The 17240-nt window shown below is 35.5% G+C and overlaps 1 protein-coding gene across 13 annotated transcripts; it reads right to left on the reverse strand.

Annotated features, from left to right (window-relative positions):
- Positions 1 to 1232: 1232 nt before the first annotated feature.
- LOC135584287 (uncharacterized) lies at positions 1233 to 16633 on the reverse strand. Of its 13 annotated transcripts, XM_009389341.3 has the most exons (17): positions 16321 to 16631; positions 14709 to 14857; positions 14480 to 14582; positions 14040 to 14289; positions 13160 to 13452; positions 10525 to 11274; positions 10352 to 10446; positions 10192 to 10251; positions 10014 to 10102; positions 9864 to 9929; positions 9011 to 9265; positions 8714 to 8935; positions 7099 to 7170; positions 5736 to 5806; positions 4924 to 4981; positions 3198 to 3462; positions 1233 to 2253 (listed from the first exon to the last, which is right to left on the reverse strand). In XM_009389341.3, the coding sequence occupies exons 2-17, from the start codon at positions 14800 to 14802 to the stop codon at positions 1532 to 1534; spliced, it is 3465 nt and encodes a 1154-aa protein (XP_009387616.2). In that variant the 5' UTR covers positions 14803 to 14857; positions 16321 to 16631; the 3' UTR covers positions 1233 to 1531. The 13 variants fall into 13 exon arrangements, with proteins under 13 accessions (XP_009387616.2, XP_064994075.1, XP_064994072.1 ...); XM_065138003.1 differs by having other exon boundaries at positions 8714 to 9265; positions 14709 to 14909; positions 16321 to 16632; XM_065138000.1 differs by having other exon boundaries at positions 14480 to 14909; positions 16321 to 16632.
- Positions 16634 to 17240: the final 607 nt, after the last annotated feature.

The raw sequence follows: 17240 nt of genomic DNA on the forward strand, positions 1-17240 counted from the left end.
TTCTAATGCAACAATCTTCTGATACCTGCATCACAACCATGCTTGTCTTGGAAGTGATTCACATCTCATAGAAAATAGAAAAAGAAAATAATGAGGGATAAGTACACTATAGAAAATGAACACATCAGATGCACCCTGAACAATTTGGTTATCAAAAGAAAGCACCTACACACTAGATCATAGAAAATATAGCTACAGATATAAAAAGACATGTTTCAGATGAAATCTAACAAACAATATTGAATCTGTCAGGACCATTGTTATTAAGAACTCACAGGTACACATAAATGATTGATATTTCTCACCAAAAAAAACATAGTTTCTATTTACTGCTAAAGTAGCAAACGTAGCATACAATATTGCAATGTGAAACTTACATCAAGACAGAAGTCATGAGAAGTAAAGTTATTTGAATTGCACCAAAATGTGTATCGAAAAACTTGCAATGTAATGTATCAGTATATAACACCATATCATGTGCCAGGAAAATGATGGTAACCAATGGAAAAGGTGCATCTCTGTTGCACGTCTGTTGTCTGTCAATGTGTGATAAGAGTGTATCATCTAACCAGGAACAGGTAGTATGCACCTTTGGGAGAGATTCATTAGTGCATGCCATGGAATGTGCTAGCACATGCACAGATTAGCTTCACAAGTATTATGTCTTAGATTTTGGTCAACCCAAGTCAAAGAAAAAGGAAAAGTAATCCTGTAATCCCAAGTAGAGGGTGTCCCACAACATAATAATACAGTAATATCAAAGTGGGGAACATCACACCTCTCCAGAAGGACAGATCTGCAGCATCTCATGTTCAAGCTTCAGATGTAACAATAATAGCATGCAAGATTAGGGACACTATACCTAGCTATTGCTCTGTTATGCTAATTTTAGACAAATGAGATGTGATTGTCGTGGTTGAAGCCTCTCTCGATACAGGAAGTCCGAACCTGAAACAATATAACAGAGCAATTAACAATTAATAGCAGAAATCGATCATCTAAGAACTTGTTTAAGAGGCCAAGATAATTCTTCTTGAACTAGAGGTCAAGTAACTCACCATATGTGAACTCTGAAAACTTCAAATGTGCTCGACGCATACATGAAGCAAAAGGATAAGCAAACTTTCTTCAATCAAGTTGGAAATCTTGAAATATATCAACATATGAAGTCAAGTGGAATATCAACCTCAAAGTAGATGTTTAATATTAATCTTTCAAAACATAAATTTAGATATTTACAAATGATAATCTTTTTATTAAGATGTGTATCTACAAACATCTCCAGGTCAACAGCCAGCAAGGAAATGCAGCTTGCTTAACGAACACGTAAATGAAAAATAAGATATATACAGTCAAAGTTTCTAAACTTGAAAAACAAGATATTCTTAAGGTTACTAAACTGGTACACCAGGAGAAAACTTCAGAATGTTCAGAAAAAAATTGCACCTCCTGCACTTCATCCCAGAAGAATCCATAGAGTACTTACAGAAGTGACAGCCAGATGGTATCCCAACTAATAAACAAACCAACTTTAGATCATCATATTAACTTCAGATAGGTCATCCATGGGTATTTCAAGACCCATGAAATCATGATCTTGCAGACCATCTTCATCAATGTTCAACCATGAACCTATATCCTGTCCATTACCTCCAAAATCACCAACATCAAGCTCCGGCAGCTGCAAACTGGACAAGTCAATGACCTCACAATCATTTGATTTATCCTGCATCCTAAGAGAATGTGAATGCAAGGCAAGATCATTCTTTTTGGTACTTCCACCAACTACCTCAAATGGTTTCGTTGAAGTCAGCACTGTACCAGATAGATCAGCAGACTTACAAGGATCATTAATGGAAGCAGATAACTGGGTCATCTTTTGTTTTGGCTTTGTTTTGTTCTTTCTTTCACCTTTCAAATTGAACAAAGCTGGACGACCAATTCTAGCAGAGCTATTCCTAGTGGATATATCCTTGTTTAGTGCCTTTCCCTCTCTATCTCTCTCACTCCTCTTTCCCTTTGTACTATTAACAAGAGAATTTCCATTACCAGAAGGTGTCCGAAAGGAACAGTGAGCTGAACTACCAACAACACTGTCAAGCAGTAGTTCCCTTTTCTTTATTTTATTTGACCATGGTTCCTCCTTACAAGGTGAATCTTCTGATAAGTGATTGACCGAGTCAAAAACATCAGAATACTTGTTATCATTAGCAACTCTCTGACCTTTTTTTGGTGTCAGGCTAGAATTACAATCTGCAAAAGAGATATACAGTTTATAAACAACCAAAAATATGACCTAAAATAACCAATCTATAGATTAATATATAAAATTCTTGAGACAAAAAATAACAGCTTTGACAGGAAACTGTAGAACTTGAAACAAAGTACCAGCTGATCCTTTAGGAAGGAGTGTGATTGCTGATCTTGTACAAACAAAACCTTGTGAGGCTTGGCTTAGAATCAATTTGTATATAGATAGACGATAAAATTTGGCTTGTTTTGTAAAAGTTCAGCCTAAATTATACCAATTCTAATTCAAGCCTATGCTGAGCAGCTTGATAAGTTAATTTCATTTTTAATTAATATCTTGCATTTTTCATTAGTCACTTGTATAAATTTCACTTATAACATGATTCAATTATATTTCAATCTAAAGTTTTAAGCTTGCTTCAGACTTATTTCTGAACCAATATCCATATTATTTCTGCGTCTACTACAAATTCATATCATCATAAAAATATATGTATATATATATATATATTTATTGAAACATGAAAGGCACTAATCAATAAGCAATTGAAGTCGGAATAAACAACTGTTGCATGTATTCCAAAATCATAATAACTACTTTTGTGAATGAATATAAATTTTATAATATCATAAGATGGCATTGAGACCAGTTACTTAGCATATAGGTCTATATGTACACACATGGACATATTCAATATAATTTTGAGCAAATTCAAGCAGAACCCAATAGCAGCAAGCTGAGTTCAGACTTGTCTTGAGACAAGTTTGAAGCATATTTTAATTGTTAATGACTAGCTGGCTCATAATTGAGCTCAGAATCGGTCCAAGCTTGAACTATTCATGAGTGGTTGGTTCAATTGCAAGCCCCACTACCATGCATTGAACAGGAACAGCTACATTCAGCAGAAAAGCTACAGTGGCACACATGAATATGGAATTTGTTTTACCTATGAAATTATTTTGCAACTGTGGTACAGTGGTGTAATGATTAGCAGGTTCTCCATCACCATTGAAGTCAGTGCATTCTGAATCACTGCAGTGGGAAGATGCAGAGGAGAAAATATCCCTGAAAGCCGGGCCACTGAAACAACTAATTCCTGTATCCTCAAACTTTTGGCATCGTGTTAATGTTTGTCTTACAAAAGATAATACAGCATGTTTGCTAAGTTCATTCACATTTTTGCTTCCAGAAACATTAGCACCCTTGCATGCCTGTTGCATGTAAAAGTCATGTTAATTAGATAATCATATTAACTGCAGGGGCAAAATAATCACTTAAGCTAGAAAATAAAAATAAAAAATGGTACAGTTATGTGTAATATAAACGATGGTTTGTTTTATCGGTCCATACTGGTATACTGACCAGCTGTCGGTACCGAGTTACACCGAGCATACCAACACATGGTACATGGGGGCATACTGATGTATTGCTCATACCGGTCCCCTGTTGGACTGGTACGTACCGCTTATACCGAGTGATATGACAAATCTTGATATAAACTACATTTGAATAAAATTTATTGAGTTGTAAACTTCAATACTTGAAAATGATAATATACGTTACCCTTCAATTCTTGCATAATATATACAATACCAACCAGACCTAAGCCAAGTGATTGGTTCTACTCTTCATCTTGAAGAGGTTTTGGGTTGGATCCTTGAGGATGCAGTGCCCAGGTTTTTGATCTACATAATTTCCTAAGTGAAGAATCACTCGGTCTGTCATTCCCGGAAAAATAAAAAAGATGACATGCAGTCTCCATACTCAGAGGAGAGGATGGAAGCTCAATAGGATTGGAGGTTACTGCAAGGAAAACAATTCTTGTGTGGCAGAATGTATGGCCATGCTTCAAGGACTAAGGCTCAGCAGCTAGATCTGGCAAACATTCTGGTTAGGTCTGATGCTTTGGAGATTACTAATTTTGTAAAGAGTAGGACTACTACCCCATGGTTCCTTCAATCTTCAATTGCTAAGATTTGTTATTTAGAAGAGAGATTGAAAGCTGTTCAGTTTGAGCATATTTCTAGGAAGAGAAACCTGGAAGCCCATAGGCAAGCAAATTTTGGCAAATCCACTTGCAGACACTTTTTTTATTAGACAGCAGACACCACTGCTGCTAGTTTTGTTTTGGATGTAACTGGTTATTAAAAAAATGGTGTATCACCAAATACTACGGTGCTAAACAGAAAGTACTTCCATAATATGAACTCTTCATCAAGCAGCCTAAACAATCTAATAATGCCATTTGTCAAAGAAGGGCATTTCATCTAAAGCAATGCCAGATAAATAACAAATGCAATATGACTGCAACAACATTTGTCTACTTTCTACCTCTTGATGTTAAGGTGGAATCTGAAAGCTATTTAAATACCCAAGGAGGGTCACTAATATAAACTTATATTCTAACAATGTTCATCTCCAGATAGGAACAAGAAATCATGGTCAACATTTGTTTATCAATAATTAGGGTCAACATTTGTCTACTTACAGATGGCCGGAATTGATGAATAAGAATGTAACTGGAGACCTCCAATACCATATTAATGTCTTCCTGAAACTAACTAATCAGAGGATCATACTTGAGCCTAACACATTCCCTATCTTGGGATGTACAACATGATGCCACATAGAAATATGATCAGAAGAGAGGAGCAAAAAAAGTTAGGAGATACCATATATTTCTCATATGCTATTGCTACAAGTCTGTCAAAAGCAATATACTCAAGTTCCCTGCAAAAAGAAGATAGTAGTCAAGAAGAGAAAAAATAAGAGAAAATCAAAGCAAATCATACATATCACAAACAACTTGAGACAAGTTAAAATATTTGATTAGTTCAAATAGAAAAAAACTATTTTAACATACACAGCATCTCTTTCGTTTATCAAGGGTTCTACCAATTGATATCTTTCCACAAATAATTTAAATTCAATTTGTTGATATGCATCGTCAAAATTTGTTTACTTATGGAATCCATCCATCAAGCTCTCATTAATGAACCTACAAACCCCTCAAATTGGATTTGACTAAATCCAAGTATTGTGGATATTCCTTTGTTTCTATCATTCTGGAGCATCTTAATCTTAAGCTTCCTGAATATTGAAAGATCCCATTATTAGCTCACCATTTATCAGACCATACAGATCAATCGAGCAACTATGAAATTTTAGCCAACTCCATATATGTATTTCATAAGTATGAACAGAAATGAGATAGAAAAATGAAGAGCATTTTTTTATGCAAGTTCCAATTTCAGACATGTACAAATGGAAATGAATTGATTAAAGCACTCCCAAATGTCATTTAGGCTTAGTCTTATAAGGAATATCAAATTTCATTCAATTTCTACCTATTATTATGATATTACAATCAGATTGATTGGGTACTCAAAAACAATAAATGGATTCAAAAGGATGAGATTGAATCTCTATAAATACGATAAAGAAAGATGAGTAACATAGAGTTTCCCTAGAATATGCTACATACCTTTTCTGAGACACTTTTGCTTCCACTACAGCCTTCTCTAGTTTCCTGAGGATGTTCTTCTTCTTCAATACCTTTTCCAACCAGTATAAAAATGCATTATTATCATACAAGCAGAAGATTAGTCGAAATATTCAATTAGATGCATTGTCTAATCGATATCTATAAAATATTTCTTTCATGAAAACAAGAGAACTTCACCATGTACTATCACTAGAACTAGAAGTATAACATGTACGTCTATACAATATATCAGATCTTCTAGCATGAGGCGTCTTACTAGTATATTACTACAGGTACTTGCATCAGCATCTCGTTAGAGAACCTTCATTCTCAAACTGTATACCATCTAGGGTCATAATCAGAAGCCTTTACAAGCAACTGAAAATAGCACTACTATCAAATATGACTTGAAAATTGAGATTTTAAGCAAGCAACACACATTATAGAGAACCTTTTTGTTGAGCATGAATAAGGGAGATAATTGATTAACTAAATCAAATATATGTATAAATAGTCTCTTAGTTTCAATGTTACACAGATTCTATCGCATATAGAATATATCAAGACAAGAACATCGCTGTTTAAGTAGGTGAGTATAAAGAAAACAGGTAAGAGTTATAAATTGAAGGATGATAGTGCAACTGTAATAATTCATGTTCAAAGCAAAGAAAAAAAGATGAACAAGGTTTTCGTAATAAAATAATATCAGTTTCTTAGAAAGTCAAATTGGTTGAAAATTTTGGAAAAAAAACTACAAAATAAGATGGTAGGTTGAGTTATGCATCTCACTTTCTGAAACTGATTGTGTAAAAAGAATAGCCTCCCTCGTTATTGACTGTAGCCAAAGGATTGGTCAATCTCAACATCTAGTAATTGGGACATGATGATGTAGAATGGTCTCAGTAGCACTCTTATGAAGTCCTAGCATATCAACAGCTTGCAATACCGTGTATGCCTATCAGTCTAGAAGTACAAGCACTCCTTTGCCAGTGAAAATATTTATGGACTTTATGGAACCAGAAAAAAAAGGCCTTGTCTTTTCTGATTGCATCTAAAATTATGTTACATTCTCACACTTGTAGAATGCAATTTGTAATGCTAGAATAATCAAACCATCCTGGCTTAAAAAAAAAAAATACAAATCAGAATTTCATGTTCATAGAAATAACCAAACACCCCAAAGAAAGAGCACCTAAAGTCCACCAGAGAAATCTCAACAATAAAAAAATATGCATTGCCACTTTACAAGAGGCCACCAAAGATTATGCATGAGGGGCAGCAAACAAGTTAAATATTCATAAGCATGACCCTGAACAAATAAAAAAAATCTCTTTAAAATGGCCTTGATGGTTACATAGAGTACCTGCTCATGAAGCTTTTTCTCTAGATTATTGATTCCTCTACTGAGATCATCTTCACTCTGTGCTAGGTCAGGCTGGAACATAATGTATATAGATGTCAAATAGTACAATTCTTTTTCAAATTATTATGCAAATCTAAGCCACAACTTAGACAAAAATTATACGCACTGCAAATAACAAGATGAATTTGGAAACACCATTACGAATGATACTCAATAATCTGGCTCAAGAAGAACCAGTTGTATAATTAATGAGGTTAAACAACAGGAAATTAAAACGAGTCAGATATTAAGAAGACTACGACAAGTTAACCAGAGTGAAAAGGATAACATTACGGGTGAAAGGGTGGGTATGATCATGCAAATTCATTTTTCCATCTGACTGGGTCTATCTTGTATTGTTACATATACATATATATATGACACAAACCAATTAGTATTTACATTCAAATTATTGCTACTATATCCATAGTTCGCATTACCAGTCCATACCGATGTACCTACCAGTTGTTGGTATGATACATATTAAGTGTACTGACATATGGTATAGCAGGGCATATTGATGTACCACCTATACTGATCTTCTATCGGACCGGTACATACTGCCCGTACCGAGCGGTATGCCTCGGTACGACAAACCTTGATTATATCTTCCAAATAGTTGTATAGGTTACTTCCATCTTTTTTCGTTCCAAATATATGCCAAAGTGCTGAATTTACTTTAACCTAAGATGTCATTTATCAATTTTTTTGGTCCAATGTGTTCTCCATTTTCTCATTCTCCCTCTCTTTGCTTTATGGTCTCCACAGCCTTATATCGGACTCATGGTGGGTTTTAGTTAGTGCCATTTTTTAGAGTACAATACTAGATTATTATTTGGTGATATCTGACTCATGTAAGAGTCTCATCTGCCTCAGCCTTATATCTGATTCAAAATAATATCACAACTACTTCATATTAAAATAAATATGAAAGCAAATTATACTATCCGTTAATAGCAACAAAGTTCAGATTTCTTGTTAATATCAATAGAAGTGTGTTTTTTTTTTGGTATTGGTATATACAATATATGCACCTTTACAACTAAAGAAGATGATGGGTATGAAAATGAGAATATTTGTCAAAGGAAATGGTGTTGATCACATCAGAAATGCAAGAGGGGATACCTAGCCATCACAGGATTGAATTTAGCAAATAATCCTGTTCAGTATATGGCAAAGCTTCAATGTATAAAAAAGACCACAGACAAATTCTAGAAGGAAAAGAACAGCTTCATCAACGCCAAAGGACCACAAAAATGGAATCAACAAAAAAAAAGTGCCGTTGCAAATACAAGATCAAAGTGGTAATAGATGTAAGTGTAACCTTGTGTTAGATGTAAGCGAAAATACATAAATTGATCACACAGAAATGGCAAACTTCAGATGGAAGAGCAGAAATGACATAAATGGCTATATTGGGCTAAATTATTTGTATGTCTGCATAACTATTTAGAGCTAGTGACAGTTTGTGCCTATGACAACGACATCGCACCAAAACTCCAAAGTCAAATTAGAAACATCCAGAACTTCTATTTTAAACAATGAAAACATGCTTTTAGATACCAATAGCACATACCACAGGATCTGGGTAGAGTCCAATTTCACTGAGCTCCAAGAGGATTCTATCATTGATGCACATTTGATTGTACTGGAATTGGGTGCATAATGTGCTAGCCTCTAGAAATGTACCATTACCTCCCAATTTCTGATGTGCTAGTTGATCATAGCACCTCCAAACAGCATTGACCTTCAAACCATTAGCCACACCTCTCTCAGCAGACTCCATTGTCCTTGATGTCTGCAAATCCAGGCCATTGTGTTTAGTCTCCACCTCAAGCTCAAAACAACTTCCATAAGAATTGAAGAAGCTAACTTCGAAGTTGCCAATGTTTATATTTTCGATCTCCTCTTCTTCAATAATAGCTGAAAGAAGTGTTTGGCAAATTGAAATCCCTCTTTGCTTCCCAATTCCATCAAATAATTGCTCTAGAAAAGGTTCAACTTGCTCTTCTGGCCAAATAAACCCTAGATCCTTCTCGTATTCATTAATTCCAAAACCATTGGTTGCAATACCATAGCAATCTCTATTGATTGGAGTTGACTGCAGTGGGACATATTTTAGATCCCCCTGCGAAGAAAGGCAACCAAAATTTTCTTATGGCAGAAATTAAAAAGAAATCAATAAATTTATTTGTATAAAATAAATAATAATAATTTCAAGAAGAGAATTTCTAACACTAAGAATATTAAAAAAAAAGATGACAACGATGACGACAACAACAACAATAAGCCAAACAGTCCCTGTATATGAGGTTGGCTACACGGAATTTTTCCACCATTGAGGACAAAATAAGATGCCATTGGATACAAATACAGCTACTAATTACTTCTAAAAGAAATTTTGCATTGCTACAATGAAATGGCAGATATGAAATAGAAGCAAGTAACCAACAAGTATCTAAACAAGTACTCATGAGACTCATGCTGAACATATCTCGACATGAATCCACAAATTATGTGTCACTTGCTGTGCTGCACTGCACAAGATGCACCAGTGGCATGCCCGAGCCTGTTCAAGGCTTAATATGTGAGCATGATGCATTGGTCTGCAACTTGGCAACCAGGATTGCAAATAGTTCATAATCAAATGTGACTAGAACAATGTCAGATGGACAGGTCATATTGAATGGGATACACCATTACTTAATTTATGAGGAATTTAATACCTTCAAGATATGGTCATCATTTTCTGCAACATGGCCCACTGAAGTAGATTCATTAATAAGATGAATCTGGTTGGAGTAGATTGGGAAAATCAACATTAGCGCATGAAGTTATCTGAAAGATATGAAACAAGAGATTTGGCCTTTTATTACCTGTTCATTCAAAAAGGTGACATCTTGAAAAGACAAAAACCGAAAAATGGGCTCGATTGTCTTCCAAAATGTACTGGGACAAGCACCCCCTGCATAATTTTATTATAAACTTGAAATACAAATATTGGTTCAAGAATTGCAAAGGAAAAGACAAGAATTTTTGTGGAAAATGTGCTACTTGTATCCAGAGCAGCACTTGCTGCAGCTAAAAGCACTTCATGGTCATTAATGGGTTTCCCTGAAATGTATAAATTAACAATCAAAAGTATGTCCTATGCATATGAATGCTTTTGGAGAAATAAATAGTTTCAATGATATGATTCCAATAATAATTTTACCAAAAAGGTCTAAAGAAGCATCGTTCATCAAGTGTCGTGGATAAGAGCGTCCCCTTTGTTCAGACAATTTTTTGATGGGTGGCCTACCAGTTTTGCTGATTAAAATGACATGACAGTTAAACCCTACGATTTGAGTCAACAGAAATTTAATTGGTGGAGATAATTTTTATTACCTCTCAATCCTCTCTGAACCAACTCTTAAAGTTCTTGCCTGTGATAAAGAGGCAGCATTATCTGCCTTCTCCATTAAGGCACGTATGCCAGATCCTTTGGGCATTAAACCTCGTACAACCCTTCCCTGTCTGTGGACACCAAATCCAAGATCCCTGTGAGCAGCCAGCTTTCTTTTTTTAGAAGTTGATGCCAGTGTCACAACTTTCTGTAGAGTCTGACTAACATTTTCCTCTACTTCAGATTTCTTAATTTTCTCTTTTCTTTTATTTACAGCAACTGCAGTCTCCTCACTTTCTGACAACAACTCTGATGGTATCTTTTCACCCTTTGACTTAACTTGAACAGTGTTAGAAGATAACCGTCTTGTAAATCCTGAGCTACCCTCTATGCTGATAGAGTCATCTACTGTATCTGAAGAAGGGGTGTCAAGATGGTTGGAAGTAAGGGGACTTAAATTTGATCTTCTTGCACCACGTGATAACTTTTGAGGCCTTTGTCCAACCCACTGTGCTACAGGTGGAGATGATGACTGTTCACTTATAGACCGTTTGCGGTTGATGGCCCCATTGACTGAATTGAGCTTGCTAATACATTGAGGCTCCCAACCATCAGAGTTTTTAAAATTTTGTGGAAAATTCCTAGATGCCTTTGACAAGGAACCTGAAGTTGATCTTGGTCCTCGAGGAGGTATCTTTGCATTAGAAGTAGGGCTAGAACTACAATTTTCTTCACATTCACTGGATCTGAAACTAAAGCAAGGCAATACATCAGGAATATAAGATAACAAAAGAAATACAATTTGAACGAGTGTAAAGATCATGCATATGCTGGTGTCTTCCGGCAATAGAGAGGACCAGAACATGTCATGCCAATGGGTGGCATGGGGTTGACATGAAACAATTTCCCTACAGGGTACTTATCATGTGCCGACATAAAACAGAAATCAGTACTACTGAGCCACCAAGTCATGATAGAATGGACTTGGCATGCAACAATTTTAATCCTTACTTCCAAATGATAAATTGATAATGCCAAATCTCATTTCTTAACAGGAAATATACATGTGAATATGATTTGAAATGCATGAAGAATTCCAGTTACTTGTTGGTATGGACTGCAGGTGTGACATATCATCAACTTTTGGCTTGATATCAACAGCGGGCACAGTGCCATTTTAAACCCATGCACACATTAGTTTAGGTGTATTCTGTTCCCGACACCATGTAAAACCCACTTTTTCAAATCTATACAAGTAATTGGAATTCTTCATGCATTTAAACACTTTAATCCTTACTTCCAAATGATAAATTGATTATGCCAAATCTCATTTCTTAACAGGAAGTATACATATGAATATGATTTGAAATGCATGAAGAATTCCAATTACTTGTTGGTATGGACTGCAGGTGTGACATATCATCAACTTTCGGCTTGATATCAACAGTCGGCACAGTGCCATTTTAAATCCATGCACACACATTAGTTTAGGTGTATTCTGTTCCCAGCACCATGTAAAACCAACTTTTTCAAATCTATACAATGTGAAACCCCCTTAACCTCCCTCATTTTTGTCCTACATGTAATATCGGCTCCCAAATGCAAACTGGGCATGCCCTGATATAAATCAGTTGATGCAAACATATACTACATCTTGTTATTTAACTTTGTGCTTGTTTCCTTAATTATGACGAAAAACAATTAAGTGTCAATAACTGATAACCTTGTCGAATAAGAGAAGCTTGGACTTGACAGAGGAGACCACTGCCAATCGTCCTCAAAACCTTAGAAGATACGCACAGCGCATGCCATCAACACAAAATGCTAGCTTACTAATCGGAGCATGATAGAATGCCATAAAACCAATCCTGATTTGAAATTTATAATATTAACTTGTGTGTTTCAACAAAAAAAACAATTACTAATATTATAAAATTTGGGGTTCAACAGTCACCTCTCATATTGATGAAGTAAGTGAAACAATGTATCAACATAAACTTGAAATCCGATAAGACCTAGGAATTTCCTTTATCCTTATGTGCAAAATTTTCATTTAGTTATTTCCTCAGGACCTCTAGATCCTAAACTACAGAGAACTCTGTAAATTAGGGATTCATGTATGAGGTTAACAACATACTGATGATGGAACCCTGAAAATTAGAAAATGAGAAGTCCTCTCAAATGTATAACTAGTTAGATAGTGACATTTAGGACATCAAAGAATTAGGATCTCCACTATAACATCAAACGAGGTAGAGAAAAGGTCTTTGAGACACACATAACCTTAAGCAAATCAAATTGATTGAAAATTGGAGCACATCAGAGAATCACAAAGTTATAGACCTCAAAGTAGTAAACATGTCTGATCACAGAATTAAAAGGGGGCAGGGGCAAAGAAGCAAATTTTCCATGTGCCCTTGGAAATTGACCAAGACAAGACACACAGAGTGCTGTAACCAAAAGTGCTAGTTGTGTAAAACTGCCTTTATGTAAAACTGGTCCAAAATTGCCTAGGCATCATCTGGAGATGAAAGGAAATTTATTATGAAATGCCTTGCTATTTTGGTATCCTATATAAAGCATGAAATCACCATCAATACACAAACTAAGTTCTCATAATGTGATATCAAGTCAAACCTGAAAGTGTGGTTGTTCATTTTTGGTTTGCCATCAAGCTTTTGCTGTATTCCTCGTTGTTTAGGTTCACAATCACCATTTGGAGGTCTAGCCAAAACTATGCTTGTAGAAATATCTGACTTAACGATTGAACGCTTCTTCTTCATCTTGGACTTTGCCAAACCATCAGCACATGGTAGTACTTGAGCTTTTTCTTCTGGTAGTGCAGAATTACCATTTGCAAATTTGGTGACATCTTTATCCCTATCCACCAACCCAGATGATCTGCCAATACTGTTATCTCTTGCATCCTTCTAATAGAGAAAAATATATATTTCTTTCAATGATGAAAATGTGAAAATAAAACAATGAACAACATACTTGAAAAGTACATAATGTTGCAAGATTTAAGGAGTCCAAATGGTATCTATTGCCTACTGCAACTAAATATGAATGAGCTTAGAAAAGTTATTTCAAGAAAAATATTAGCAACACTTTCCTATTAAAATAGTGTCACAAATTTTCAGGCACATATTGGGTACAGAAAAAAATTAAAATAGAGAAAGGAGTTGAAGAATGAAAGAAGAAAATTTCATTAACAAATTGCAATCTGTATGATAGAGACATATAACATGAGATATAATCATGTAGCATAAGCCATAAGCAAACAACAAATTGCATTAAATTCATCTTATTCATAAGGAATTAGTTTCAATATACAAGCACAGCCCAAAATGCTCCTGCCACTTGTGGATCTGGAAAGACTAAGGTGCATGTAGGCAAAACATCTAATTCGTTAATTAACAGTACAAAACATACAGAAATTCAAATATATATTACCTTAAAAAATCATAGCAGGAAGAAAAGTTTTACAAAATGTGAAAAATAAAATTCAAAATACCATCAATGTAGTTCGTATTCGTCTGTTTGATAGAGCACTCTTGGTCCTTTCATCTGACTTCAGTAACCCAGGCTCAAGACTAGCTGCAGTTGGCAGGCCTTGAGGGGTTGTCTTAGAAATATTTCCTCCTGGCGTCAATGCCATAGGCCTCTCGCTTGATGAAATATTTTGTTGGGAACATTTCCTTGATAAGTTATGGCGATGCTTCTCAATTTTCAAAGCAGCATCACTAAAGGCTTTTACACGATTCCTTTTACATAAAGCACAGAGATTAACAGCTCATTAAAAGCACTATAGCAGAGTGAGCAGCAGAAAATTTGGGCACAAGAACAATTCAGAACATTATAAATGGAAGAAGAAACATTTAATGCAACAAAATGTCAGCCTCTTCATAATGATATAAAAAAGCAAAACTTTGATTGAAAGTAAACAAGAAATACCTCGCTTTAACAGAACTCTCATGAAGGTTAATCTTCATTCGTTTGATGTCCTCAACAGATGAAGAAGGCAAGTGTCTTGCGGAAATTGTTTTAGCCAAAGATTCTGCTGAGGAGATGCCAAAGATGGAACTTATTTCTCTCTTTAGCTCTCCTGGTCGAGGAGACTTATGATCAAATAAAGTAACTTTCAGGTCAGATATAAGCGATTGACAAAGATTAGATGCTTCGCCTTGAGATGGTATGGAAGTAGATCTTGGCATGCTTGTGAGTGGTGATGGGATGCAAACATCGATGACCTCATGGAAGCTCCCTAATCTTTCCATCGAACTGGTTGTATAAGGTCCACGTTGCCCATTTGAGTAGGTTGAACCATCAGGGCTGGTGGAATAGTCAAAGCGATTAGCTGCCATTCTTTGAATCTCTTGAGACTCTTTTTGCAAACCAAAGTCATGGACAATTTTTCATCCAAAAAAAAAAGAAGAAGAATCGCCAGAATTCAGTAAAGGCTAAAACCAATGGTCATCAATTAGTGAATGCAGTAACAACTGCCATAATTTGCATTTATCATGCAAAATCAGTGGAAGAGAAGATAACAGATGAGTGTCACAAACTTAAAAGCACACACAATAACACAGAATTACACATATTCAATCATTATAAAATGAAAATAGTTGAACTATAGATCTTAATGTCAAATTTTAATTAACTGAAAAAGACAGGTATTCTACATGTTCTAAATAAAAATTGTGAACATAAATTTAAAGCATTTCAAAATATGATCATAACATTGTTGTTTATTGTGCTATCTTTATTTTGACTTGATTTCCCTTCTCCACTCATTTCAGTGTATACTTTTAATTACAACAAACTGGTGTAGGAACCTAACTGCATGTCAATTAGCACACACTGAGAGCTTCTGCAGCAGCACTGCTGCGGGAAAATCTGGAGCAATAAAACAACATACAGCACAAAACAAACTACCATATTGAGGAAAGGTTCAGAGATTGAAAAGAAGAAAACAAATATCCTTAAAGGATACTTAGACTGCCTTCTTTCCATTATATAAAAAAAAAAAGCAAAAGCATAATTGATTAACATATTAAGAAGGTAAATCATTTTTTATTAAAAATGACACTGAAACCTAGATTTCACTTGAGAACTCATTGCCCCACCAAAGATACTTCCCAGAATAAGATCACCAATCCATGGATTCAACTACTATAAACAGAAATCTGATTGCAAACTGATCATTACAATCTGATAAACCATTGAACATTTCATGGCCTAAATCCATCTCAAATGATCTTATCCTATAAAAAAAGATCAAGGTTGACCAAAAATTCAAATTCGAATATTGCACTAATATCCATGACTCTGGCTATTGTCCTAAACTCACGTCCGATATATATGTATATATATATGTATATATATATATATATGTATATATATATATACATATATAAATATACATATATATATGTATATATATATATATATATACATATATAAATATACATATATATATGTATATATATATATATATACATATATAAATATACATATATGTATATATATATATATAATGACGATCGACACAGCACCTTACACCCCCACGTTGTTCTCGGTCTCTGTCTGAATCTAAATTCCACTGAAACCCGAACATCTTTCAAGGAAATCAGTAAAACCACCAGTAAAATAGCAATCAGCTTCATCCTATCAACAATTCAACTATCAGGCAATCATACAAACACAGATAATAAGTAAAATTTCGTCAGAATCCACCTCAAATGGAAGCAAACAAGATGATCACTCGGAATAGAGGCGACAACAGGAGAGCTCACCTGAGATCAGCTAACCGCCGCTAGGTTTTGATGAGACTCTTGATTCCTATTCAACGATCCCCACGAGTGGAGCACGGAGCGGAGAGAGATCGGCGGGGTCCGAGAAAGAATCGAAAGGAAGCAGCAAGAAGAAGCAATCGACGGGATCGATCGAACCCTCTTAGATCGAGGCGGGTCGCAGAAGCAGCAGCAGCAGCAGCGGCAGCGATTCGAGGGTCGGTTTGGGGAGAAAGAAATGCGACAGTCTTGGAGTCGGAAGCAGCGATATAATCTCACGCTTTGGACGTAGTTTGACGGTCAAAAGCGACCGGTTTGTGAGCCTTCGCAGCTGGTGGTGCGCTGGAGACTCATGCTATTTACCATTGCTGTGTTGCCATGTGAATCATGCATGGCTAGTTTAAGCCGCAATCGTAATTTTAAGTTTTAAGTGGCAACTGTAGTTCAATAGCTCATATTCTTCGAGGATGCAATGGACTTCTACCGTGAAGTGTGTGACTTTAAATCTGGACATTATTGAAAATATTACATCTCTTAGTAGGATTTTTTAAAATGCTCTTTTAATAACCTTTCTTTTTAATTATATCGTCGTCACATCATGATTTAACCCCAGACCTCAACCATTTTAAACGAGCAAGCAAACTGTCCCCATTTCCAATTGCAAGTATTCTATTGAGTTACTTGTCTGATTCCGTGTCATGATCGAGCAGCAATAGTTGTTTCCTGGCTCGATCGCCTCTCACCAAATTATTGGATGTTTGTCTTGTCAGCTTTTGCTAGTTACTCATGACTAGCTATAAGACAACTCTGTTATGCTTCCGAGGAAGGGAGAGAAAGAGAATGATGAAGTCACACATGTGCTGTTTTTTTTTTTTTTGGCGGGAAAAAAGAGAGATGCAGTAACTTCATATATGGGGCAATCA

Source organism: Musa acuminata, chromosome BXJ3-2, assembly GCF_036884655.1.
Source record: "Musa acuminata AAA Group cultivar baxijiao chromosome BXJ3-2, Cavendish_Baxijiao_AAA, whole genome shotgun sequence".
In the NCBI taxonomy this organism is placed as follows: domain Eukaryota; kingdom Viridiplantae; phylum Streptophyta; class Magnoliopsida; order Zingiberales; family Musaceae; genus Musa; species Musa acuminata.

Excerpts from the sequence above, each read along its gene's own strand:
- LOC135584287 (XM_065137993.1), bottom strand. The coding sequence starts at position 14,889 with ATGGCAGCTAATCGCTTTGACTATTCCACCAGCCCTGATGGTTCAACC. Across the intron at positions 7,171-8,713 it reads GACTCTACCCAGATCCTGTG|CCTGACCTAGCACAGAGTGA; the intron begins GTATGTGCTATT and ends ATTATGTTCCAG. Across the intron at positions 3,463-4,923 it reads TAGCATATGAGAAATATATG|GCATGCAAGGGTGCTAATGT; the intron begins GTATCTCCTAAC and ends TACATGCAACAG.